The sequence below is a fragment of the Scomber japonicus genome, chromosome 11 (assembly GCF_027409825.1).
Source record: "Scomber japonicus isolate fScoJap1 chromosome 11, fScoJap1.pri, whole genome shotgun sequence".
Classification (NCBI taxonomy): Eukaryota; Metazoa; Chordata; class Actinopteri; order Scombriformes; family Scombridae; genus Scomber; species Scomber japonicus.
The window spans coordinates 26,622,140-26,648,512 of NC_070588.1; the positions used below are offsets into that span (position 1 = coordinate 26,622,140).

General features: G+C 40.1%; 1 protein-coding gene across 2 annotated transcripts in view; it reads left to right on the forward strand.

The window, feature by feature from the left end:
* The window catches only part of man1a2 (mannosidase, alpha, class 1A, member 2), a 130,276-nt gene extending 116,135 nt beyond the window's left edge, over nucleotides 1-14,141 (forward strand). For both annotated transcript variants that reach the window (XM_053328435.1, XM_053328436.1), the window contains exons 10-14: nucleotides 699-814; nucleotides 2,845-3,064; nucleotides 4,283-4,455; nucleotides 10,116-10,231; nucleotides 13,814-14,141. In XM_053328435.1, coding sequence (XP_053184410.1) covers nucleotides 699-814; nucleotides 2,845-3,064; nucleotides 4,283-4,455; nucleotides 10,116-10,231; nucleotides 13,814-13,949 — 761 coding nt within the window. In that variant the 3' untranslated portion in view covers nucleotides 13,950-14,141. The remainder of the gene's footprint in view (nucleotides 1-698; nucleotides 815-2,844; nucleotides 3,065-4,282; nucleotides 4,456-10,115; nucleotides 10,232-13,813) is intronic.
* The last annotated feature ends 12,232 nt before the right edge of the window (nucleotides 14,142-26,373 follow it).

A 26,373-nucleotide genomic window follows, 5' to 3' on the forward strand; every position in this document is an offset into this window, starting at 1 on the left:
ATTACAAGATCTTGGATATGTACTGTCTCCCAGGTCAACTTTATTATCCCGAGGGGCAAATTGTGGTACAGCCAGCAGCATCAATCACACATAACATACAATGAACAATGAAGACTTCCACAAATAATGCACCGTGACGAATCTCATCCGCACAGTCATCTTTTTTTTTCTTTTAGTACTGCTAAATAAAATGTCACGGGACTTTCCCCTGAAAAAGTGCACTTAAAAGTTTGATCAAGTGTGCTCAAAATGTTCTTTGGAGAAGTGAAGTTATTTTTGAAGTATGTGATCAGACTAAGTGATGGCAGCTTCCCGTCTTTACTATGTGCTGTCCTGCAAATTAGGACAGGCATGAAAGCTGTGTAAACTTCCGGGAGGACGATTTGGGACTTGGGAAATGTGAGCACATCAGGGAAAGGGTAAACAAAACAGAAAATGAGCGGAAACAGGCTGCCAATATATTGTGTAGTAGTGTTGGGAAAGAAAAAATACACTCAGGGCTTTGACAGATGCTTTTGATGCCATATGTTGCACTCTGCCAAAAGACTTTTGAGGCAAAGTTGAAAAATGAATAATTTACTTTGTCTGCTTTGTCCATTGCTTGTTGTTTTTCCTCTTTCTTTCGCTGTGTCACACTGTCTCTCTTCCTCGTCTTCCACTCCACATTTTTAACTTTTCTTCTCCCTTCCTCTCACCAGATCATACCTCGGTTGGAGGGCTGGGGGACAGTTTTTACGAGTACCTGCTGAAGGCATGGCTCATGTCAGACAAGACTGATACAGAAGCCCGCAAGACTTACGATGACGCCATTGAGGTATGCTTTTTATCAACAGTTTGCTGACCATTTACTGAATACACACTCTCCTATCCAACAATCTGAAAAAGATCTAGCTATATATATTTTATTTTTATTTTTATTTTTTAATTATTGGTTTCTTCACACAATCAGTGCACTGGTTTCCTCCATTCAATGCAGCCGTTTAATCTTGCTCTGTGGAATAACCCTGCTTCAAAACACTGCAGAGTGAGATAAATCATCACTGTAAACACAAACAAATAAATGCATGTCTTTTTATTCACAGAGTTATGAAGAATAACGGATAACGTCACTTTCAATGTACAATTTGTGGCTGTTATTTAAGGTTTTTTAAAGGACAAAAAGAAATAACATGACAGAAGAGTATCTGTTTTAGATCTGCAGTTCAAGTCCAACCTGCACTCGTAGACTGTGGGGACTTGCGTTTTGAAGCCTGGAATTTGCCATTGTGACAGTCGCCATAGGTGACCATATTTAGACAACTGGTTGGAGCTGACCCTAACATATTAACTGGTAGTTTGGCTAACATGTTGTATTTACAATCTATAGTTAGCTTTGATAACAATACGACTATTAAAACAAAATGTACTTAACAGAAAAACTGAACACCTGTTAAGACTGTCCAGGTGACCGACATTTACAACTTTCATGAACTGAAAACACGCTGGAATATGGCTATGACTATATACTGAATCTGGAGTTATGCCATGTTTACGTTACCTAACCAACCTTGTTGCCATGGTAGAGACTTTTAAATCACAATGTAGCCAACAAAGCTTTTTCATCAAATTTACATTTTCCACCATGACCATAATTTAGAAAATTAACTTTATGCTGCATTGAAGACGTAAATGTCAATACATTCATGGTGAAGTGTTTACTGAGGTAATAAATGAAGTGAAAAATAGGGTGATTTTTCCATTGATTTCTGTACAATCAATGTTTGCCAGTGGAGTCGCCCCCTGATGGCCATTAGAGAGAATGCAGGTTAAAGGCACTAACACATTGGCTTCTCTTTTCAGATCCAGAACTACTAGCCTACTGCACCTGCACTACTAGCGTGCGCCATCTACAGGCAACAAATGTCATAACTACTACAGTTTTGACACCTGCAGGCAATTAAATGTTACGAGTGCACTTTTTTTCTTCGCTATGAATCAGCGAGCATGTTATTAATAAGTTCCTTTAGGCAAACAAACACCTGCAGTCATCAGTGAAAGGTGGAAATGTAAAGCGGTCTCTGACAGCTCTCACTGTAATTGTCAGCAGTTATCTTAATGATGCAAACATTTTCCACCTCGCTGCATGCTGACTGTTTTCAAACCATTTACAGAGGATCATTGAGACACGGGATACTTTTCTTTTTTTTCTTCTTTTTTTTTAACAACAGGAGATTGAGTTTAGCAGACGACAGATGTTAGTGTTCTGTAGCTGATGAAGATGTCCGTCAATCATTAGTGTGTCAAAGAGCCAGCAGAACAGATGCTGCAGAGTGAAGAGGGAGGAATGTGGCTGGATTTCAAATGCTGCACTCATCACTGTGTTTTCTTCTGTTTGACCCTTCCCACCCACACACACACAAACACACACACACATGTTCACTCAATGTCAATTCAACTCAACATCATTCATATGAAAATGACACATTTTCACATAATATTCCACTTATGACATACCTCATTCTTACTTCATGTAAATACACTCCCTTTTCTGACTTAAACACATACATTTCACACATTTTACCATTTCAATGTCCACCTACAATCACAAACACACACTTAACCCTAACCCACACACACACACTTATTATTCTATTGGTAACCCCTGCCCACATTTTTACTATTATAAACACTGTTATTCCACTTCTCTGGACACTTATCTCCTTATAAACATCCACACGTTCTCCCAAACATATACATTTAATAAATCCTTATGCACTGATTCAATTGCTACCCTTATACACACACACACACACACACACACACACACACTCCTCCCTCCCTCCCTCCCTCCCTCCCTCCCTCCAGGCCATCGAGCGCCACCTGATCCGCAAATCCAACGGCGGCCTGACGTTCATCGGTGAGTGGAAAAATGGCCACCTGGAGAGGAAGATGGGTCACCTGGCATGCTTCGCCGGAGGCATGTTCGCTCTGGGCGCCGACGGCTCGCCCGACGACAAGGCCGGACACTACCTGCAGCTGGGTGCCGAGATCGCGCACACCTGCCACGAGTCATACGACCGGACAGGTGAGGAGGGGGGCGAAGGCAAGATGAACACACAGGCAAATGTGTGCTCATAGTATGAATAAAAAACGCCTGGAAAGTGATATCAGATAACTGTCTTAACAAACATTAACCTACATAAGGGAAAACCTGTCAGATTTTTCTTAGATTTGATCAGCCAGTCATGTTTTTGGAGGTATTACATTTTCAGTTGCTGATCATCTATTCCGAGGAGACCTTTGAAAATGTTTTCCGGCGAGGATCAATAGTTGTCAGCGAAGAAAAGCCAGTGTGTGATCTTGCATCATGATTGTATGTGTCTTGTGTATGTGTGTGTGTGTGTGTGTGTGTGTGTGTGTGTGTGTGTGTGTGTGCCCGCAGCCAGGAATGGTGAGGTTGCTCAAAGAAAGAGAAGAGGTTGCCGTAGCAACAAATGAAGATGGAGAGTGAGCGAGAGGAAGGGTGGTAGAGAGAGAGAATTCTTGTTAGGTGGCAGGAAGTTTGATAGCAGCAGTCAGGCTGTCTACGGTTGGCCTGTTAGTACTTAATGAGCAGTCATTCACAGCAACCATTCACTGTGTGTGTGTGTGTGTGTGTGTGTGTGTGTGTGTGTGTGTGTGTGTGTGTGTGTGTGTGTGTGTGTGTGTGTGTGTGTGTGTGTGTGTGTGTGTGTGTGTGTGTGTGTGTGTGTGTGTCACTGTTTTTTAAGTCCTGTCACTACCACGTCAACTTCTGAGTAATTTTCCACATTTAGACTGGTAACGTCTATCACACTTAATTGTCTGAACACACTAGTTGGAAACCAGAAAATTCAATAGGACTGAATGCTTTTTATTGGTCACACACACACACACACACACACACACACACACACACACACACACACACACTAATTTATTTCAGCTTTGACTTGTAATTACCAGTAACTGAACCATTAAGACAAACAAGGCACTAAATATAATCTTCTTCTCCTCTCTCCCCTTTTCTCTCCTCTTTTCATCCCTCCCTCCCTGTCTTTTCTCACCTGTCACCTCTTTCATTCACTCCTCCTTTTACATCTTTCTCTCCTCCTTCCCTCCTCTGTCTCTCCATTTTGTCCCTTTCTCTTCCCTTTATCATCCTCAAATCCCTTCCCCGCCTCCCTCCCTTCCTTTCCCGCTTTCCTCGCCTCTGTCTCGCTCTTAATCTTCACCGTCACCTCTTTTCTTCCACCTACACGTTCCCCTCCCTCCCTCCCTCAAGTGTTGAAGCTGGGCCCGGAGGCGTTTAAGTTCGACAGTGGCCTGGAGGCGGTGGCTGTACGGCAGAATGAGAAGTACTACATCCTGCGGCCGGAGGTCATCGAGACCTACTGGTACATGTGGAGGTTCACCCATGATCCCAAGTACCGACAGTGGGGCTGGGAAGCAGCACAGGTACACTACAACTCTATCAATAACACTATTTTAACATTGGTAAATAAGTTAGTCTGAGTTTAATGATGGTGAGTTACTTTCAAAAGGACTGGTAGCCTCTACTGAACCCAGCACTGCTCTGTTCAACATAATAACTTTATTTGTATAGCACCTTTCAAAACAGCTGTTACTAAGTGAATTCCAGAGCATAGGAAAAGGGTTAAGGTTAACAATTAATAAAAAAGTGATTAATTACTGAATTAATACACACTTATGAATATTATATTTTATTTCAGCCAAGACTGGTCTGCAAGATGCCACTAAATTCTACACACTGCACCTTTAAAGCAAGAAATGTACAATTACAATACAATAAGTGATAGAGAGGGGAGGGCTATAATATTAGAGGACAGTTTAATCTAACGGTGAATAAGATGTTTAGTAGTAGATAGTATTTCAATCTGTTGGGTGAATTAGGGAATGTGGAGTTAAACACAGTACAAATATGAAACATTTCAAAAAGCTATATATAAAAAAACTATCTTTGAGATGTATACTGTATGGCTGATGAGGTGCTGTTTAATGGGTCAGTTTTACTGGGTGAATGCTTGGCTTGTAAATGAATATATAAATGATGTACGAGTTAATGTAGGAGTAGTGAGAAAGGGGACAGCAATCTATAAGTATATACTTCTTCCTACTCCTCTTCAAACACTCTTAGTCTTGTTTTGTTTGTCTTATTCATCTCTTTTTATTCTCATATTTGAAATAAATCCAGATTCAAACCACCGGTAGGATTTGATAAAACATCTAAGTATAAAGGTGAAGCTTTCAGAGGAGGTAGAAGACAACTGACACCAGGAAAAATGAGCCAGTCTAAATTCTGGATGTACTGTATGATAATGAGCAGCTATAAAAAGTTTTTTTTTTTTTTTTTTTAAATCTTTTATCACAATGTTAAAAGAATTTTGAAGGTCTTCTATCTGTCAGCCAGATTTCTCTTCCCCCGCTCTTACTCTTTTTTTTTTTTTTCATTAAGCATGATATTCATTAGAAATTTCAGATCTAGTTTTTGAAGAGGCGTAGAGCTCCCTAGTAGAGAGCACTTATGTGATTACTTAGATGAACGGGTTAAGAAATGACAGTGGGTGAAGTAGAGCTTCGGGGGTGTATGGCACTGAACTTTGAATTGCAGGAGCATCAATATGATTCGTGGCATTTGCTCGTGTATTTTAAGCGCAGTTGTGCAATCATAGATCATCAGACATGAAAGAATAATATTAGCAGGTGGCTCAATAAGTTCATACTCTGCCAACCTCCCCCTTTTAGGTATTCTAGCTGTAGATAAAGATTAAAGATTTGATTTCGTTGTACTGTAAAACTCAGCTTTAGATCATTTCACAGATTTTTCCTCCAAGGTTGTTTTGTTAATTAGTCTTTTTTTTTTTTCTTTTTTTTTTGCTGCAGTTGAAACTGTGGTTTTAATATTGACTTTTTATTCTGCAGATAAGTGTGAGTTAGAATGTCAGACTGTGTGAAAAGTCAGCAGCAAATAGAACTTTTTTTCTATTCCCCCAGTGCTTCATGCTTTTAAGTGATCATTGACAACCTGTAGCAGAAGCCTCTATGGCTTTCTCCCACATCTCTTCATTTCTTCAGGTCTTTGTATCCTGTAGACTGTGGCAGTGTTATAAAGGTGCATATAGATTTCTCTTTGTAAAAAAAAAAAAAAAAGTCTGTCAACCTGCAGGCACCATCTAAATCCACTGTATGTGTGTGCATGTTTGCATGTATTAGAAACACGTGGGCGGATGTCAGAAGTTGAGTTTTTTAGGTGCTATTAGTTATTTATTCTTCTTTATGTTGTAATATGAAAGGAGAACAGAAATGAAAGGCCCTTCAGTATCCATTTCACTCCCCTGCTCCACTTCCTCTGACAGGATTAAAGAGCTTGTGTTCCTTACAGCAGTCAGTGTGTCATCTCCATCTAAATCATAACCAGTCTGCTCCTCTTCTGCTTTTTTTTTTTTTTTTTTACTCCACTCCTTTTTCTGCCAATCTTCAAGTCATCTTTTTTTCTCCACTTCCCAACTCTGTCTTTGTTTTTTTCTGAGTGGGAGTAAGTGCTATATGTGCTCATGCAAAGCAAATACATTGACAAGTGTGGTTACGATGTGTTATTGTAGTGAGTGTGAGTGACACTAAATAGAGCTGGAGCTGAGCAGCTTATCTTTGCCTCTCTTGCATTATTTAAATATGGCTTACATACATAATTATGCATATGACTCTTCCTCTACTCTATGCTCTTCTTATTTAATTTGTGTTTTACAGTGTAACACTAATACTGTGTCTCAAATCTCCTACTTCCTGGTAAAGATCAAAGTTACTCACAAAGCATTTTAACCCTTAAGAGAGATCATAAGGTGAAAAACCTAGTAGTAGCAAGGAGAAGAAGAAGCAGGGATGAGGTTTTACAGGTTCTAAAGCAGAGGGCAAGCTGGTTGAAAGACAAAGAGGTTGGAGAAATCTTTTCTAAACTCTGAATGACAGAGAGCTAATGAAACACTACAGATTAGATGGTGCTGAGATAATGTTTATGGTCGATCTCATTAGAGCTGCTCTCACATCTCCCACCCAACACAATAACACTATAATGCTACAGTAGGAAGGGAAGTGATCACATACTCTCTGCTACATATCATATACAGTATGTGCTTCCCTTATGTTTATACTGTATGATACTGCTTTGTGCTGTTACTGTGCAGGGGATCAACATACTGTACTTGACCATTTAATATGAACAGTAAAAGATACCAAACATGCATCAGTCATCACATCAGCCATCAATCAAAGTGTTGTTTTGTTTTCTGAGATGTTTCTGGAGCTGTTTCAACCCCATCCTGAATTTAAGCAGTTCCTCTGTGTCCATTGCATTGTATAAGAACACACTCCAATACTTGAGTTCTATTAAAGCCTGCATGGAATGAGCGTGCAGTATGGATTTGGGACGAGGCTTGTGTCTGACGATGTGTGCAGTCACTGGAGGCTCTACATACTTTACACTCTCTCTCTTTTTCTTCCCTCTTGTTTCTTTGCATCTTCCATTCTGCCTTTCCTCCCGTGTACTGTCTTGCATCACTTTATTTTGTTGTTCTTTATTTCTTTCACACTCACGCACAACACCTGAGGGGGTTACACGTTCACACGAAGCTCCACGGTTCTACTGTCTTCCTCTCTTTTGTCCTCACACTTTCACATTCACACACTTGTCACAAACACCTGCAGTCTTTTCTGTCTTCTGTGCCTCTCTGAAACACACTCATCCCTACCTATACTCCCCAGCTGCATCCATCTGCTACACCAGAACCTGTCTCTGTTTGTCACGCTTCCTCTTTTCCTCTTTGTGCGCCTGTGTGTGTATGTGCGCGCGCATGTGCTCAATACACTCACACACACACACACACACACACACACACACACACACACACACACACACACACACACACACACACACACACCAGTCCAGGAGTGTGTGAAGGTAAAGCACATCTGCTGTAATGAGAAATGTGTCCTCACTTAGCAGCTGCAGACACACTGCTCCTCCTCCTCCTACAGGTAGACTTTTTATCACATCATTTATACATCACAGATGGCCCTGGGTCCTGTGTGTGTGTGTGTGTGTGTGTGTGTGTGTGTGTGTGTGTGTGTGTGTGTGTACATTTATGTTACATTTACAGTTGCAAATTAGTTGGGTACATCCCGGTAACAAGAATATTTCACACTGTTGACTGTTCTATGCTGCAAATATGCTTTAGAATCTATCTATTTCAGCAGCCAGGCATGATGTAGGTTATAATTAGCTTGATGCAAGTGTGCGTATGTGTGTATGTTGCACAGGCTGTTGCTGGCACTGCAGTGTAAATCCCGAAGGGCAAATGTACGGCGGGCGCAGCAGCCCATGAATAACAGGAATTATGGTCCAAACTCCTTACGAGGAAACTCTGCTGACAGCGTAATGGTCACTTGAGGACAGGATGAAGGGAGGAAATGTATGTGTGTGTGTGTGAGAGAGAGACAAGGACGTAGATAACACATTCAATTAGAAACGTTAATAGTGGAAGTCGATAAGGTATACCCTGAAGTGTAATGCAGCCAGTTTTTTGGGGAGGGGGGGTTTGTAACACGTCTTCATTGCAAATCCATAGAGCACATAGGTGATAGCAGCACTGTCGTTATCACCAGCCGGACAATCCATGCATTTTTCATCAGCTCATACGAGTGTGCAGGAGAGAGAAACACCTGCTCACAAGTTGGTTTGAATTATAAAATGATTTTTATTCTAAAATTTGAAGATTTTCCAATTTATCTTGAATTGCTGATTCACTGATTTGCAATATTTTGGAGAAAAACCAAAATACTGGACCATAATTACAATAGTGGGATCTGCTTCTGATGTAGAAATCAAATAATCAGGTCCACCGTTGTGATAAATTCTAAAAGCAAAAATCATCAGTAGGTTACATTATTTGTTAGTGTATAAATCATGTAATGGAAGCCTTGTCCTTTTTTATGTTAGAGTTGAAATCTGCTGCAACTATGTATTTCAGAGTAAAAGCACTTTTTTTCTCTCATTTAATTGATGAAAGTGGTGGAGATGTGGGCTCTGTGAACATATTAGCATATTTATTTAATCTGACTTTTTGTTTAGCACTTAGCTATATCTCTTGTATGAAAGGAGCTATATAAATAAAGTTTATTATTATTTTATAACTTATTTTATCATTTATTTCTGTTGATAACCTGATCAAATCTTTTTCTGTGTTCTTCAATTGAAATCAGCAGAAATAATATGAGTCTTCAGTTGATGTCATTTCAGCATTTGTTGCCATAGTAACACATAGGGCTGTTTTTCTGACTAACATCACAGTGTGCAACAAGCCGGTCACTTTCAAGTGTCACTCTTACTTTTTCTAGATGTTTTGGGTCCAGGCTCAGCTGCTACCTGATTGGTCATCCTAACATTTACATCACATCCATCACGGTTCTAGAATCAGAGATCAAACCTGGAAAGACTGGACACGAGACTGTCACAGCACCCTCTGGTGTCCAGAATATTAGATTCAGGCCTTAAACATACACAGAAAGGTGAAAGAAAGATATGTTTAGAGTTAAAACCCCATCAGACTGGCCTATCAGCCCCCCCCCCCCAAAGACAAACTGAACTCTACCTTTCAAACAAAAAAAAATCTTTCACTTTGCCGTTTACTAGCTCCTTCTCTCAGATTCAGCGTAACATGAAACAAATGCTCGTAGCTTCATTATGAAGCGGCTCGGTGTGGAGGGGACAAAAGCAGAAGTGAATGCGGGAGGGAGGCAGGTGGTAATCTTCTTTTCCTCCGCTTTTCTTACAGTTGCCTTTTCCTGTACGCGTCTCCTCAGGACTCGCTCTAATCTGTCACAAGCAAAGAAATTAATTATAGCATGCTTTTGTAAGCTTATTAAAATTGTGCTCTCTCCTCTCTCCTCCCCACCACCATCTTTTTTTCTCTTCCCCTTGTTGCCCCTATTTCTATTCTTTCCCCCCCTCTTGAACTCTTTCTCCTTCTCTTTCTTTACACCTTTTTCTCTCCCACCTCTCTTTTCTCTCTCTCTCTCTCTCTCTCTCCTCTCATCTCCTCCAGGCCATCGACAAGTACTGCAGGGTGAGCGGAGGTTTCTCTGGGGTGAAAGACGTCTACTCTTCCAACCCGACCTACGACGACGTGCAGCAGAGCTTCTTCCTGGCTGAGACGCTCAAGTAAGCCGACGCTTAATATGCTGATTAATTGGCTGGGATCTATGAATCATCATTACGCTTCTCCATTTAATTAATCGCTTTTGTAATTAATGCAGTGATTTGGTGGGTGTGTAGGTGGGTGGGTTTGGCTGAAGTGATATAAACAATGATTCGTTCATCTTTTAAAGGGTTGTTATGTGAAGATTAATGAGCAGAAAAGACAGCAACATGTCAGTCAGACACATTTTTGCATGCTGTTCATCATTCCTCCTGTTCATACTGACCATATGAAGATCCAAATTCACAATGTAACTGATGGCTGACAGAGTCCTCTATCCTGGTTTAGTTCAAAAATATATTTCCGAGTTCATTTGAAGATAATATTTGGCTTCAACCTTCTGAGTTCATCTAATAGTCTTTTATTGCTCTTCTTCCACTGCAGCTGAACAGGAACACACTGTCCACCAGAGACACAAAGAGAATCCATTACTTTGATATTCACTTTGTTAGCTTCATATAAACTTTTAATACATTAATTTCTCAAAATGAGGACTGTTATTTTTGGCCCCATCACGTACATTGAAAGAGCTTTTGGAGGAGATCTTCCAGCGGTCAGTATGAACAGGAGGAATGATTACACCAATAATAACTCATTTCTGTGTTTTCAGACTAGGAAAAACCGTGAACTAGTCCTTTTTAAAGTTCATTTGAAGCTCAAACAGTATGAGTCTGAATCCTTCAAAGTTAAAGTCTTGTTAGTGTCACATTCCATTTATTTCTCCTTGCTGAGCTGCAGCAGACAAACACTGACTTTCCTACTAAATTGATAGTTTAATAGAACAGCTTCACGACCTTCCACAGAATGAAAGCAGAATAGTTTTCATGCCTCAATAATCCACAGAAGAATGAAATCATATGTCACCTCACAACCTTCACTCTCTTATCTTTACAATTATCTATCTGCTATAATCTTCAAAGGGTAATAACAGATTAACACTCTGGCATCACCTCTTGCTCTGAACACAGTGGGCAGGCGTCACGCTTTGTAAGCAGCCACACAGTGTTACAGGGCAGCTCTCATGTTTCCGCTGGTGGCACATTATCATCATCATCACTTAAAGATGAAGGTAGGAAAGGCTCAGAGTGCACACTGTGACCCAGAGGGAAATGTGAAGGCTAATGTGAAGCTCTCTGATGCCCCCTGCTGGCAGCTCTGTGAACATTTTACCTCCTGATACAGTGTTGTATGTTGTAGGTACAGTAGATTGACCAGAATGAATACAGAGCGTACAGATGTTGCTGTCAATCAAACAAGACAGCCCAAAGATAATAAAACACAAAGTGATGTCAGGGTGACAGCAGGGGAGCAGCTTAGCATCACTCCATTGTTAACTGTAGCGTGTCTGAAAAATTAGCACCCACAAAGTGTCAGTAAAATGAGTCTTTGGTGTGTATGTCTAAAAGGTCAGCCGCCACACTGACTGGCTGCTAACTTTCTGCGATGATGACATTTGAATGTCTCAGTGTTTAGCAGCCTTTGGTGTCTATTTGTTCTCAGTCTTTGTCCCCAACTGGCTGCCAGCCAATGACATCAAAGCAAAGCAGCAGCTCTTTTGTCACAGAGGCTGCTCGTTGGCTGCAAGTCGCAGAGCTCGGCACAAAGACGGAGCGTTTCAGCTTCTGAACGTCAGCTGTGGGGACTGAAAGTTAGTCTTGGCCGGCATCAGTTGCACATTGTTCAGATGTGGAACTCTGTAACATCAGCACACACCCTGTTAGAAATGGGTGAAAATGACTCATCTGCTTCATTCTGTGCAAAAAAATACATAAAACAAGTAGATTCTTTTCAAATGTAATGTTTTAGCTCATACTAACTGAGCTGAAACTTTGACCAGCTGACTATAATCACTAGGAAAATGCTAACAGTTGCATTTACATACATATTTTTATATATACATATATGGAAAGCTCTCTACAGTGTTTTTCCCCATAGAGAGCAGATAAGGGTTCATTATGTTGCCCTGGGATGCTTCTACATACAGACAGGAGGAAGTGTTATTAGTGACCCGCTCTACCTGCTCAGCTAAAGCGTGTGTAACACATATTTGCACTGTAGTTTTTATCAAAGTTGTGGCTTTAGTACTGTATAGTTGTGTGTAGCTCCTTATTTACTAAAGGAGCAGCTTCTTGACTTTGCCTACAAGTCAAAATACATCCTGCAAGTGAAGGAGAGCTCATCAGTGCAGTTTAATGACAGGATTACTTTCAAACTAAATAAAAACTAAATAGCTTGTCTTTTTGATTATAGAACATGTTGCTGCAGTTTGAGACTGAAACTGTTACCTTTACTAAAGATATTACTCATAAAAGTATAATGTTATTATCTGTATGTTTAGTTATTATTCTGTACGAGCCTTCAAACATGTGAATGGGAAACATGAAGAAGATGGAGTGACTTAAGACGAATCAAAGACACAAAATTTGCATAAGCCAAAACAAGTGGAGAGAGAGAAGGTGGTATTGATCAGGCTGATGTTTATGTGGAGCTGAACACTTGCAGATGTTTGTAGTTGATGTGATGTTCCATTTTATCGATGGTGAAGTTTAAATGCAGCTTTAATGAACACAAGCCACAGCTCTCCCTGTCTGCTGTTTGTTAGCTGTGACAGTCATGAGATATTAATCAATCACTCAATCTGACTTCTTTTATTTAGTATTGTTTTGCACTTTTCATAAATAGTGATGTAACACAAAGCTCTTTACATAATGAAAACACCCCCCCACCACCACCAACACCACAACCACCACCATAAATAATGATTCAACAAAAACAGGAAGTGAGGAAACACCGTCATAACTCTCATGAATCGGCAGTAAGGAAACACCAGAGGTAGGATAACAATGTAAAACTTCACACTAGCCAAATAACATAAAAGATAATACAGACGTAATACAATAAAGTCATTATAAAATAAAGTGAGCAAAAGCAGAAGTGTAAGGTGGAGTATTAAAAGGGAAATAAAGATTAATATGATCATAGATTAAAATAATAAAACAACAGATATAAAAGGTAGTAGCTTATGAAGAGGGAAACAATCAAGAAAATGAAAGTAGAATAAAAAGGATAGACCATGTTGTAAAACAGGCTAAAACAAACGGATACATGAAAGATGAAGTTCAATAAAAAGGTTTAAAAAATAAAAATAATAAAAGATATGCTCTGTTTTTCTTTCTAAGAATCAGTTGTTATTAATGCATTAAGCTTTATTTAATGTACATTAATTTACTCTTCTGCAACCCTGCTAGTGGTTTGTGTAAACCTGGGTTAGGGCCAAAAATGTTCAGAAGTGGAGATTATTCCTCATGAAACTGAGTGCTGTGTGTAAATGTGATTCTAAACATTAACAAACATTCAAGAAATGATTTTTGAGTTTTTGCGTGTCAGTGAAGACCACTGTTGTTTTATCTATTCACAAAACCACCTTTTCTTCTTCCTCTCCTGATCCTCTCCATCCTCACCCCTATTTTCCCTCCCTCCGTTAAACCGTGACACCCCTCCCCACCCCCCACCTTCCACCCACCCACCCCACCCCCACTCCCCAGGTATCTGTACCTGTTGTTCTCCAGCGACGACCTGATGCCGTTGGAAAACTGGGTGTTCAACACGGAGGCTCACCCGCTCCCCGTCCTCCACCTGGGCAACATCACCCTGCCAGGCAGCGAGCCGGCTCAGCGATAGACAGACCGAGTCCCCTCTTCCTCCACCGCAGCTCCACCCGAGGAGGGCACCGCCTGCCCAAATTAAAAAAAAAAAAAAAAAAAAAAAAAACCCACCCATGAACACTGGACAAACTTACATTCAACTCTACAAACTCTCTACTGCTTTTGGACTGCAGACATGAACCAGAGGAGACTGAGAGAGAAAGAGAGAGAGAGAAAGAGAGGGAGAGAGACTACACTGCAGAGCTGAGAGGACTCAGAAACACTGTCACATCTCCCTCTCTTCTTCTACTTCTTCTTCTTCTTCATTAACTTCTACAACTCTCTCTGTCTTCTCTGCTTATATCAGAAGGACGGCGGGTTCGCTGCTCGGCCTCACGACTGGCTTGAATCTTGACTATTTGCTCTGAAGGACTGGAGCTCCAACCCGAGGACTCCGTATAGTTTTTTTTTTTTTTTTTTTTGTTATTATTTCTAGTGTTTATTTGAGATTTGACCAAACGTTCCTCCCGTACAGACTCAAGCCGAGGCACTGAGAGTACACACACGGGGAGGGGTGGGTGGGTTTTGCGGAAGGATCACGCAGTCGAGACGGTGTGATGGATTATTTTTCAGGCAGACATACTGGAGGACTTTAACAGGGTCTGTTGATAAAGGTGTGCTTTTTTTTTTTCCCGTTTATCTACTGGACAAATCGTTAAAATGGGGACACAGGGTTGAATCAAAACCCTCCACTTCTCCCTAACCCAACACCCCCCTCCTCCGCCTCCCTCCCGTCCTCTTCCTGTTTAATCTTCATCAGATGAACTTTCGACCTGAAACTCTTAGCAGCTCTCGTCACATCAAAAGAGAGAGCGAGCGACAGAGAGAGAGAGAGGAGGAGGGAGGGAGGGTACGGTCCCCACCTCCTCATCTAATCCTTTTTTTTTTTTCAGCAGTGGACCATTGTTACTGGAGCAGTAATTACGCAGAGACAGCGACAGACCTCCCCACCTCCACATGTTTGTTTTTTTCCAGTTCCTCTCCCAGTTAGACGTCACCGAGCCACAACACTCAGCCCCTAAACCATTATGCTGCTACTCAATTGCTGCTTTTTTTTTTTTTATCTCTCTCTTCCACCTTTTTTCTCTCTTGGCACACTTTTTCTCCTCTCTTTTGGCTTTCATTTCCCCCTCTTTTTTTCACACTTTTTCATAAACTCACTCCAGATCTTTCTTTTTTTTTTTTTTTTTTTGTGTGCTTCGCATTGTGAGATGAAGCTGGAACTCAACCAGGCTTCTGTGTGTGTGTGTATGTGTGTGTGTGTGCGTGTGCGGCGGGTGAATATTACCCCCGCTGTAAATCATTCGTTTGTGCACTTTTGTAACGGGAGGGGGAGGGAGGGGAGGAGGGGGGGGACGACGACTAACGAAGAAGGAGAGTAAGAGCCGTAGCACTGAAAGCGCTGAATAAATGAAGATCTTTCCTTCGGTCTCCCTGCTGAGCTCCCGTGCCACTTTTTTTTTTTCTCCGTACAACCTCATATCATCAGTCGGACTCTTGACTCCTAGATGTAAGTTTCATGAACTCAGTGTGGTGTCAGAATCTTCATCTTTTTTTTTTTTTTTCCCCACCGCCACCCGTTGTGCTATTCGTCTTTATTTTCAGCTCTTGGCTTTAATATTTGATGCCTTTCCCTCTTTCTTCCCATTTTTAACCTCCACCTCTCCTGTCCATCATACAGAGTCTAAAAACATGAAGGCTTTTTGTCTCCTCACAGCTCTGACAAGTCTCACCAAGAGTGAAGATCTTCAGCAGCATAATATCCTGAGCAGCTTCAGATACACATTTGGTTGTTAAATTCACATTACGTCGCTGCTAACTTGTTCCCTTTTGTCTGAATTGTTGGAACAATCTTGACTGACTATTGTAAAGATGTTTTTTTTCCAACTACTTAATGTCGACATCATATCAAACAATCATCAAAATCTTCAAATCTATCAAGAAACCGAGGTGTGGGAAAAGTCTGGAATTCTGAAATGAAGCAAATCTACAAAAAACTTCAAATGCACGTCTTTTTGCTGAGTCTTAATCATTTCCCCTGTCTCTGTAATAGTATTCGAGGGCAGAAGCAGTAGCCTCCTCCCTCCGTACAGTGTGACATATCGAGACCTCGGGCTTAACAGTAGTCGCTGTCCGCTCACTACACAGCCTGCCTCACTCTCCAGCATGGTTTGACCTTCCAGTTATCAGTTCTGACACAACTGTCTCAGAACCAGAGATTATACAGTCCAGTAAAAACATATTGTGCTAGCAAACAGCCAAAACAAACCAACTCCAAAACTGATGACTCCTCCTGATGATGTCCACTGGCTAAAGATTTTACTACTTTCATTTCAATGTAGCCTGCTGAGAATGATACTCATCTCTAACCGTAACCCTCATTAAAATCCATTAGTTTTACTGGCACTAACTCCAGATGAAGCCCTAAATTTATCAACTCCCACCAATGCATATTAGAATCAGACCTATGCCTGTTTTGGTCTGATGTTCAGATCTTTCACACACTTCCAGTAAGTAGTAGTGATTCAGATTGAAAAGATAACAGCAGAATGAGGCATATAACAGCCATTTTCTGCTTTGTGAACTCAATAAATATGATTTTAATCGTCCATAATAATTGAAATAACAAGCGCAACTAACATAATCTGTGAGTGATGTTAAATGTGTAGTTGGCACAGTGGCAGCAGAGGAGGGGGACACCAATTTTAGTAAAGACAAATAAGAAAAGCAACTAGTGTGTCGATGATTAGAAGAGAAACATCTTTCCTGTTGTAATGAGGCACTTTTAAGAGTCAGTCGCTCTTTGGAAACAGCATGTTACAATTATTCAAACTACTTGGTTGATAAAAGCAGCATCATAAACTACATCCAAATACTTTAACATTTATCTAAAATACTCTATCAAATCTGTCTAATCCACCATTCATATTGGTTGTGATGTAATCATGATTTCCAACCATTCTCAGTAAAAACAAAAAACAACAACACATACAGACATTTGGCTTAAAAATGAGGTCAGTAACTGGTCAATGACTGTGTGTGTGTGTGTGTGTGAGCTCATTAAAAAGCCTGTTGGCTGCTGTTAGAAGTGAATCCCCAATGGGTCCCAACTACGTATCAGCTGGCTAGTTTAGGTGGAGGTGGAGATCATTTTTCTGCAGGCATTAAAGCTGTAGAGTAGGAATAGCACTTAACCTGGAAGATAAATATATATTTTTTCAAGTCTATGTTTTTGACTTTGATTTTTTCTTTGATTTTTTTATTGTCAAATGTGACACCTCGGCCAGTACTGCGCCATTTTACTTTAAGATTTTCATTTTCAGTGTTTTTGTTTGCTTAAACATGGTCTGCAATGGCATTAAACTGAAGTACATGTTGAATTTAGCAAAAATTAACTGAACCAAGCTTCAAAATGACACACAACTCGCAAGTTCTCTACACATGTCCATGTGCTGACAGCCATATCCTCGTGTCTCACTCTCACATAAATTTAGTGGACAAAAACGTCATTGATTAAAAGTAAACTTGCCCTCATTGTGTACAAGATTAGCCACTTTTCTTTCAGTAATGCCATGCTGTATATACATAGTTACAGTACTGCTAACCAACAGCTCATACTGTTCTGACATCAGTTTTTAGCATGAGATGACCATCATCACTGTCTGCTGGGATGGAAATAGGTGAGACATATAATTGAAGTGACTGAGATATTGTTAGACTGTAGTTGTTGCTGTAGACTCTATCTTTGCCTCAAATTACAGCTTGTGTGTAATGACATGAGCAGCGTTTTGACTGATGCCTCCCTCCTGAAGCTTAAGAAGTGGCACATTTAAACATCAGTGTGACATACTTGGGTACCAATTTGACAAAGCAGCAAAGGTCACCATTATAAACTATTTCCAATATATCACTGCTTCATTTTGAACTTGTTAGTTGGGTGAAAGAGGACAAACCAGCTTTGACTAAACTTGTGGCTAACAGTCGGGTCAAGATTGAGCTGAGCTCATGTTAAATCAGACAACTAGTCTCCGTTCAACACACATTTTATTTCCTCCATTCTTCTTCCCATCATCCACCCAGAATCATCTCCACCTCCCATCTTTCTTCTAAAACACTGGTGGCAGGTGTCATTAACAGTCCATTGATGCAGTACAGTCTCGCCCCCGCCCCCCCTCGTCTCCTCTGACATCACACTGACATCATCACCACCTGTATCTGATAGGGAGGGAGCCCAGGAAAAAAAAAAACAACGAAAAAAAACCTGAGCTGCCATTGAGTCGCTGGGAGCGATGTGGATTTTTGAGTGTTCTGTATTTGTATTTTTACTGAACTAAAAAAAAAATGAAATTAAACTATCTGTAAATATGTTTAAAACGAGACACAAATTCAATAAAGATGTTATGAAAAGTGATCAGAAATGAATGAAGAGTATGATTCATTTTTTACTGCTTTTGATGCTTTTTGTTGCAGTTGCTTTGACGGTAGACAATGATGAGATTTGCTTTTAAACTCGTTTTGCTTGAGCTCAAGTCTAAAGCCAAATGTACATCAATAAACTTTTAGGAGCCAGACATTTCTTTTTATTTCCTATAAATGTCCTTTATATTTCAGTTTCAACTATTAAAAATATTTTATCTTGTTTTTACTTTGCACAAAATGTTTTCGCCATGCTAGCAGCATTGTTGCACAGATGGCTATATCATTGGTCTGTTTGATGGATTGCCATGAAAGTTTCTACAGACATTCATGGTCCTCTCACTCAGGATGAATTGTAACTTCCTTGTTGTTCCTAAAACTATTGATACTGGCAGTAATAGGCACAAATTTGTGAAATAATTTACGTCAGCTCTTTCTTTAGACAAAATGATGGATTCAACATGATCCAGTGATGACGATCTCTGACCTGCATTCAGCATCTGTCCACAGAAGCACACAGTAGACAGCAGCTGGACTGACAGTAGAAATGTACTGAAACATGTCGGCTCCACAGGCTCCATTGATTTTATTTCCCCCACCCACCGTAGTGAATGTGGGGCATCTGTCTGTAGTAGAACACACTGAGAGCACTGATAAATCAATAAGTTGAAAACAAATACAGCTGGATTAATTTGTGTGATTTAAACAGCGGCCTGTGCAGATTGCCCTTCACTAAAAATGCAGATGGTCTCCCTGTCCTTTGCCAACAGAACAGTGAAGAGTGATTAGTTGTGATGTGATGTCTGGTTCAATCAATCAACTTGTATTTATATAGTGTCAAATTTGTTTTAATATCTTGACTGATGCCTTTATTTACGGTGGAAAAACTCAACAACGTTCAGAAAAGGAATTGTTGCTTTTTTGCCACATAATGTATTACCACATATGTAAATATATATATTAACGTGTGAAGTAATCCTACAGAAAACAAACACCCTCTGGTATCATTGGCTTACTGCACTCACTGTTCTTCAACTCAGGTGTTGGTGTTGACGTGTTGAATTAACATTACATATTGGGCAGATAATTAATGGGAATGTGTTTTTCCCTTTTAGAATTGTCTTCTTATCAGGGTGGAAAATGTCATCTCTTTTACACACAGTGAGTCATCATATTCTGAGAGATTCATTCAATATTTAGCAACTTTTTACTGCCAGTCTAACCTTTTTATTGTGTTGCAGGCAAATGGTCCTGGCTGAGATATTTATTAAAGGCTATTAAATATCAGCCTCCATCAGCCTCGACTTAATCAGTTTTTTTTTTCCAATTTTCCACATGTAATATGCTGTATAATGAAATAGCATAAGGTCACTTGGCAATTAAGTGATAGTGCTTTTTTCCTTGCCTTAGATAATAAAAGATATCCACAGTAATACAGTGTATCATGGTGTCTGTGAGCCTTCACTTCATAGTGGTTTAAAATGGAAGAAGTACAAGAGAACAGGAGTACATGATTGAAAAAAAAACCTGTATTTTGGTGGTGCTTTACCTTCTAATAGAAAACAGCAAACCAGAGTTTTCCATTAGGTTCGACCAGTTGAAGTAGGCTGTAGAGCACGTGTCAAACTCAAGGCCCGTGGACTGAATCTAGCCCGCTACATTCTTTTATGTGGCCTGCTAAAGCTTAAATGGCATGACTGTCTTTAAAATACCAGTCTATGCTGCTTTAAATTGAAGGGATTTATGTTGTAATAACACAGCAATGGGATTACACATCAGACATCCCAACTCTCCCAGAAATTCCAGGTGTCTCCCTCATATTGATAGCGACTCCCTGCTGCCCGAAAATGAGATACAATCTCCTGGAATCTGGAGCGAGCAAGAGAGGGCGCTAGAGAGTGACTGCATGTGTGTGTTTGTGTGACTATCAATGCGGTGTGTGTGAGAGCAAAGCATCCTAATTGCTCTGTGTTGCTGCTTAGTAGACCAACCTGGGTGAGATGATGACATATAAGGGGATGTCTGGGGTGCCCTCTGGAGTTGTCATGGGCCTGTCAGAGAAACACTGAGGAAGGATAGTGTCCACTTGACAATCCAGAGGATGCCGTCACTCACTTGACTATCCCACAGAGTCCTGGCAGCATGGTCTCAAGTATGCAACCAAGGGATAATAACATCCAGTCCTACACAATAGATTCAATACAGTAACTCTATCAATACTTGAGAGGAGACATAGACAATGCTTGTCACATTTGAATCTAAAGTAAATTTCCATTACACAGTCCTGCTACATAGAGATGGGGTCGACACATATGTTAGCAGGAACAGGGGTCACTCTAGAATACACCTAGAATAAAACTGTCCTCCACATGGTGGCGTAGTTTTGAGCCATGCTAGCAGCATATCTCCAGGGATGCCAATGGCAGTCTGGCCGTCAGTTGGTGTCCACTTTGTTCCAGACTGAAATATCTCACTGATTATCGGAAGCATTGCCATGAAATTGTGTCCAGTCATCCATTGCCACCTAAGAATAAACTGGTGACTGTGACAATCCCCTGACCTTCTTTTTACCACAGGCATGTCCAAACTATTCCATACAGTGTCATGTGGCAGGTTTTCATTTCAACCAAGCAGGAGCACACCAGGCTTGACTCATTTAATCAACCGATCTCAGTTTTCAGACAGCTGATTGGTTGAATCATGTGATCTCGATTGGTTAGAACAAAAACTTGCAGGTACATGAACCCTTTATGGAATAGTTTGGACATGTCTGCTTTTAATGCCACCAACAGGCTGACATTTTAACCTTAGTAACCATAATATATGAGCACCTTGAACACTTCACCTCAAAGTTTTACCAGAACTCCAAATTTATTGGGTATTGTGTAAATGCTGAGTCTGCAGAGCTGCTCTGTGGTATACCCTCCACTCAGAAATATGATTTTCTTCTTATTCCTTCAAATGGATGTTTGCGCTTCAGTAGATATATGCTTAACACTAGAAGACTGTTTTCACATTCACCTGCTGAAAGTGGAAAGTTTTGTCTGTGCTGTATTTGTGACATCACCATTAGTGTGGATCTTAATCATGGTGCAGTGTGATAGGGAAACTTGAAGCTTCCAGATAACTGAGAATGGACTGTACAGTGAAGTAGACAGTTGTGTGCAGCTGTTAGACGTCTGAAATGACACACTTTTGTTTCAAGCTGAATATATCAATAAGTGTGAACACCTTTATGTAGGGCAACCTTAAAAATTGCCATACCTATATTATATTTCACTACAGAGTACAGACTTTAGGTCTAATGATAATGAACAATTCTTCCCTGTTAGATATATGCCTGATGCTCCAAATCATGTACTGTATTAGTGAGGGCAAATATTTGGCTTCGGAGGTTGTTCTTGTCTACATGTAGCTGTATGTGTGCGTCTCCTGCCAGAAGGTCTCATTTATATTCATGAGAGATATATGCTTGATGTCCCCATGGTGGCTCTTTGGGTTTTTTGTTGTTTTTTTTCCCTTAATGCTCACAACACTGAAAATGAAACCTAAAGTGACGTCAATTGGTGATCTTCAGTTCCACCACAAACACCTGTTCATTGACACACCAAACATCATCTTTTTAATCCAACTGAGATTTTTGTTTGACTGCTTTCTCACTGCTCTTCAACACAAAAACATATTGATTAGTAATGCATCTTGACAGCAAATTTCATGTCTGAAGTTTCTTATTTTGTTCCCTTCAGATCACCCGTTTATTTCAGTGTTGCTCAAAAATTCCTTCTGTATTTTAATTTATCATTTGTCTTCAGAAGTGATGATGATGATGATGATGATGATGATGACGATGATGACGATGATGATGATGACGACGACGACGACTATTGAAATTAAACCCTCTGTAGGTCAGATATAAGTTAAAGGAAATATTCTGACATTTTTGGAAAATTTCTTATTGTCTTCAGTGAAATTTGAACTGACTCACTCGTTAACCCTTGCAGCCCAAATATGGAAACTGTTGTAATTTTAAGGCAAACACTTGTCATGGCACACTATATAACCTTCATTGTGACTCTCGGGGCTAATTAGTTTGACATCTGTGTGTTCAGTGGAGCTCAGGTAAAGATGGCTTAATTCTGAAAGGGTATCATGTCTGTGAGTGATGGATGGTTATATTTGGTTTACAACCTTATCTTCTTTATTTATTTAATACCTGGTGGCAAATATTGAGTTTGTACACCTGCCAGGGTTAACCTTTGCTGTGCAGCTCCACCCTTTAATCTCAAACCGAGTTGTAAATGTTGTGTGTTTGAGAGAGAACATGCACTTTTACCTATTTGACAGGAAAGCACGCATTGTCTAAAAGTCATGGTCACCTTTTGACATTAGTGTTTAGAAATCTTTCTTGGCACATAGTTCATTTTTTGGTGTGTTGGTTTTTCTGAGAAAGTCAGAGGATAGTGGACTTCCTCTTTTCTCTTAATAAACACTGTCAATAAGAGAGAAATGTTCTCACAAATGAATATACAGGCAGAGTATTATTTAACTCAGTATATGAGGATTTCTGTATTGCTTGTTGTCCATGTTGGTCTTGACAGGTTTTAAATGTCAGCAGGTGTTGCTCTGCCAGCATGACGCTGCACTAACAGAGAGCCCATATAACTTAACTAGTTATCCAGAAGTATTACCACAAATGTGAGTAAATATAGTTTTGTGGCCAGCTGCAGTCTTCCCACACAATGCAAGGTTGTGATAGGGCCTGAAACCCTTTGAAAAATGTGGGTGTGAAGAAAAAAACGTTTTAAGATAAAGCTATTATTATGTAAAGATTGTCATCATCAGTGTGCTTCAGCTTCCTCCTCAAATCAACACTTCACAGTCTTTGATGGAGATCTGAATATTGAAAAGGCCATAGTGGGATTTGTGGACTAGACTTTGACCAAAACATGAGGCATCTAAGATATGTGGTAAGGGTTAGGGTTTGTACCTGAGTTTCAGTGCTGTCACATGGCTGGTTTAGTACTGGTTTAATGATTAATTGTGTGGACCATTGGATTTATGGTGTTTTCAGACCTTTAGTTGGTTTGCTGTGGCCTAATCAGTGAATGAGTTGGTAAACTTGCGTTTTACCCCTGGTTTCGTTTCTTTTCACTCAGAAAAAGATTTGACCAAACCAAAATGCTCTTGGCACAGATGTGTCTCGAGTGGGAGCGAGAATATGAACACAGGAAGACGGTCCTGAAGAAGATCCTCTGGCCAAATGCAGCACACTTCATTGTGCTGGTTCAGGTTGGATATTTGGGTAGTTACAAGCAACTATTGACTTTGCTCATCCCCATCCCAATATGCAACATGTGTTGGGTTTTCTTCAGTTGTGATGACTGAGCGGGGGTCTCTCAATGGTCGTCATCCTGGCTACGTAGCAGAAGGGGAGGGACCACTGTTTAAACAGGAAATGGCAGCTGAGGACGTTGTAACTATAGTGAACATCACCACTCAATACACAAATGTATTATGTGTTTTTTGCATACTTTTGTCACATACAATTATAATATCAGTAGCTTTCTTGGGTTAGTATTGCAGTCTGTTAGGATTTGGTACCCATGAACAATAACATGAATGCTAATGCTAGCTTGTTAACTAGCTTATCGTCATTTTCGTTAAGTACGCAATGATGTGTGTGTGTTTGATTTGAGACAACACTAACCTGTTAAAATGTGTGCACTACAAAAGTAAGTACAGAGTGTACTACTAAGAAGTGTACTAACAGAAACATGTGACTTGAGACACTGAATTCAACTCCCTTTGCTGTTGCAGTGACGTGGATCATTACTGGAACTGAAAAAGCTTTGTCTTATTTTAAATCCATCTTTATACTAAGTAGACTTCAGGTTGAGGCAAGTTTATAGCAGCTGTATTAGGAGAGACCAGGCACTGGTTTTTAAATGATTCATTATCAAGGTTGCATAATGTATTTGGATGGAAATGAGCTGCTTTAGATCAGAAGAGTAAGATAATGCATGTTTTTCACTTTGAACATTTTAATTGTGTAAAATTATAATATTATAACTTATATTCTTGTTGTAAATTGAAAATGCATAATTTTAAACTAAAAATGATAATTTAATGTAAAGGTAGAATCTCTTTTTATAACTCATATCTTACTAATAACATGCTATGCTTGATATCATGAATAATATAGAGTACTACACTACAATAGCTTGCAGAGTGATGACTAGTAGTATCAGATCTAGTTTACTTTTGTATTCAGAACTGATACAGGTATTTCCAACAGTCACATGAAATTCCTAGCTAACCACAAATGTTAGCATCAAGTCACTTACTTTCTCAATAACAATTAGCTTCTTTCTATGTTTTTATCCAAATGAGAGCTGTGACATGGTGATGCAGAACATTAATTATTAGGGCCCGAGCGCTGACCAGCGCGAAGCCCTATTGTATCTGTCAAGATTATTATTATTATTATTTTTCTTTTTCTTGCACGACGACGGCCTTTTTGCCCCCCTGAACGTGCCCCGAAAATCACCAAAGTTTGCACGCAAGCCAGACCTGGCGAAAATTTCGATATTTTATGGTTTGCACAAATGGGCGTGACAAAATGGCTCTCTAGCGCCCCCTACAAAATCAATAAAAGCGAGCCCCTCGTGACAGATTGACATAGAGAAACGAAACTTGGTACACATGTTCAACATGTCAAGACGCACCAAAAAGTCTCTTGGACACATACCCTAACACCAACAGGAAGTCGGCCATTTTGAATCAAAATATTGATTTTAATGCAAATTGTGGCATCATATTTGAATGCACTACTCCTAGAGTTTTCTTCCCATCCACTTCAAATTCACACAGAATCATCTTGAGACATTGGAGATGAAAAGTTATCAAAAGGTTTTTCCCCCCGTCATTCCTGGTTGCCGTGGTGATGCGGCGAATTTCGATGCTTCGCCATGAAATTTCAAACCCTCATAACTTGACTCCACATTGTCTGAGCTTTTCCAAATTTCATATGCTTGTTCAGGGTCCTGCTCTGAACACATGTACAGTCTCGTATTTAGTGACAGTCATAGCGCCCCCTACTGGCAACAGGAAGTCACTTGCTTCATTCTTTCACTAATTACTCCCATAATCTTCATCCCATCCACTTCAAATTCACACAGGATCATCTTGAGACATTGGAGATGAAAAGTTATCAAAAGCTTTTTCCCTCGTCTTTCCTGGTTGCCGTGGTGACGTGGCGAATTTCGATCCTTCGCCATGAAAATTCAAACCCTCATAACTTGACTCCACATGGTCTGAGCTTTTCCAAATTTAATATGCTTGTACAGTGTCCCCGTCTGAACACATGTACAGTCTCATATTTAGTGACAGTCATAGCGCCCCCTACTGGCAACAGGAAGTCACTTGCTTCATTCTTTCACTAATTACTCCCATAATCTTAACTATTTACACCTGAAATTGACTCAGCTGAGACATAAGACCTTGGTGATGCTACATTCTGCAACTCGTGACCCATCATCAAATACTGTTGCCATGACAACGCATTCAACGCCATGAAATACGATTACAGTTTTCAGAGGCAAAGGATGCCTCCACGGTAACGAAACTCAACACACACGTCTGGAGTGGGGTCATTTCACATCCTATATACTTCAATGGGATGGCCGTGACTAAATGGCTCAATAGCGCCCCCTTGAATATTTCATAATTGAACCTCAGACTTCCCGATTGACATAGAAGAATGCAATTCGGTAGGTTTATGTATCATCTCCAGACGCACAAAAACGTCATTTGGACCCATACCCTAAGTCCAACAGGAAGTCGGCCATCTTGGGAAAAATGCTCAATTTTGGTGAGTGTTTTGGTCATTTCCAGGCCTCATATTTGAACGCACTAGTCCTAGAGATTTTATCCCATCCACTTCAAATTCACACAGAGTCAGCTTGAGACATTGGAGATGACAAGTT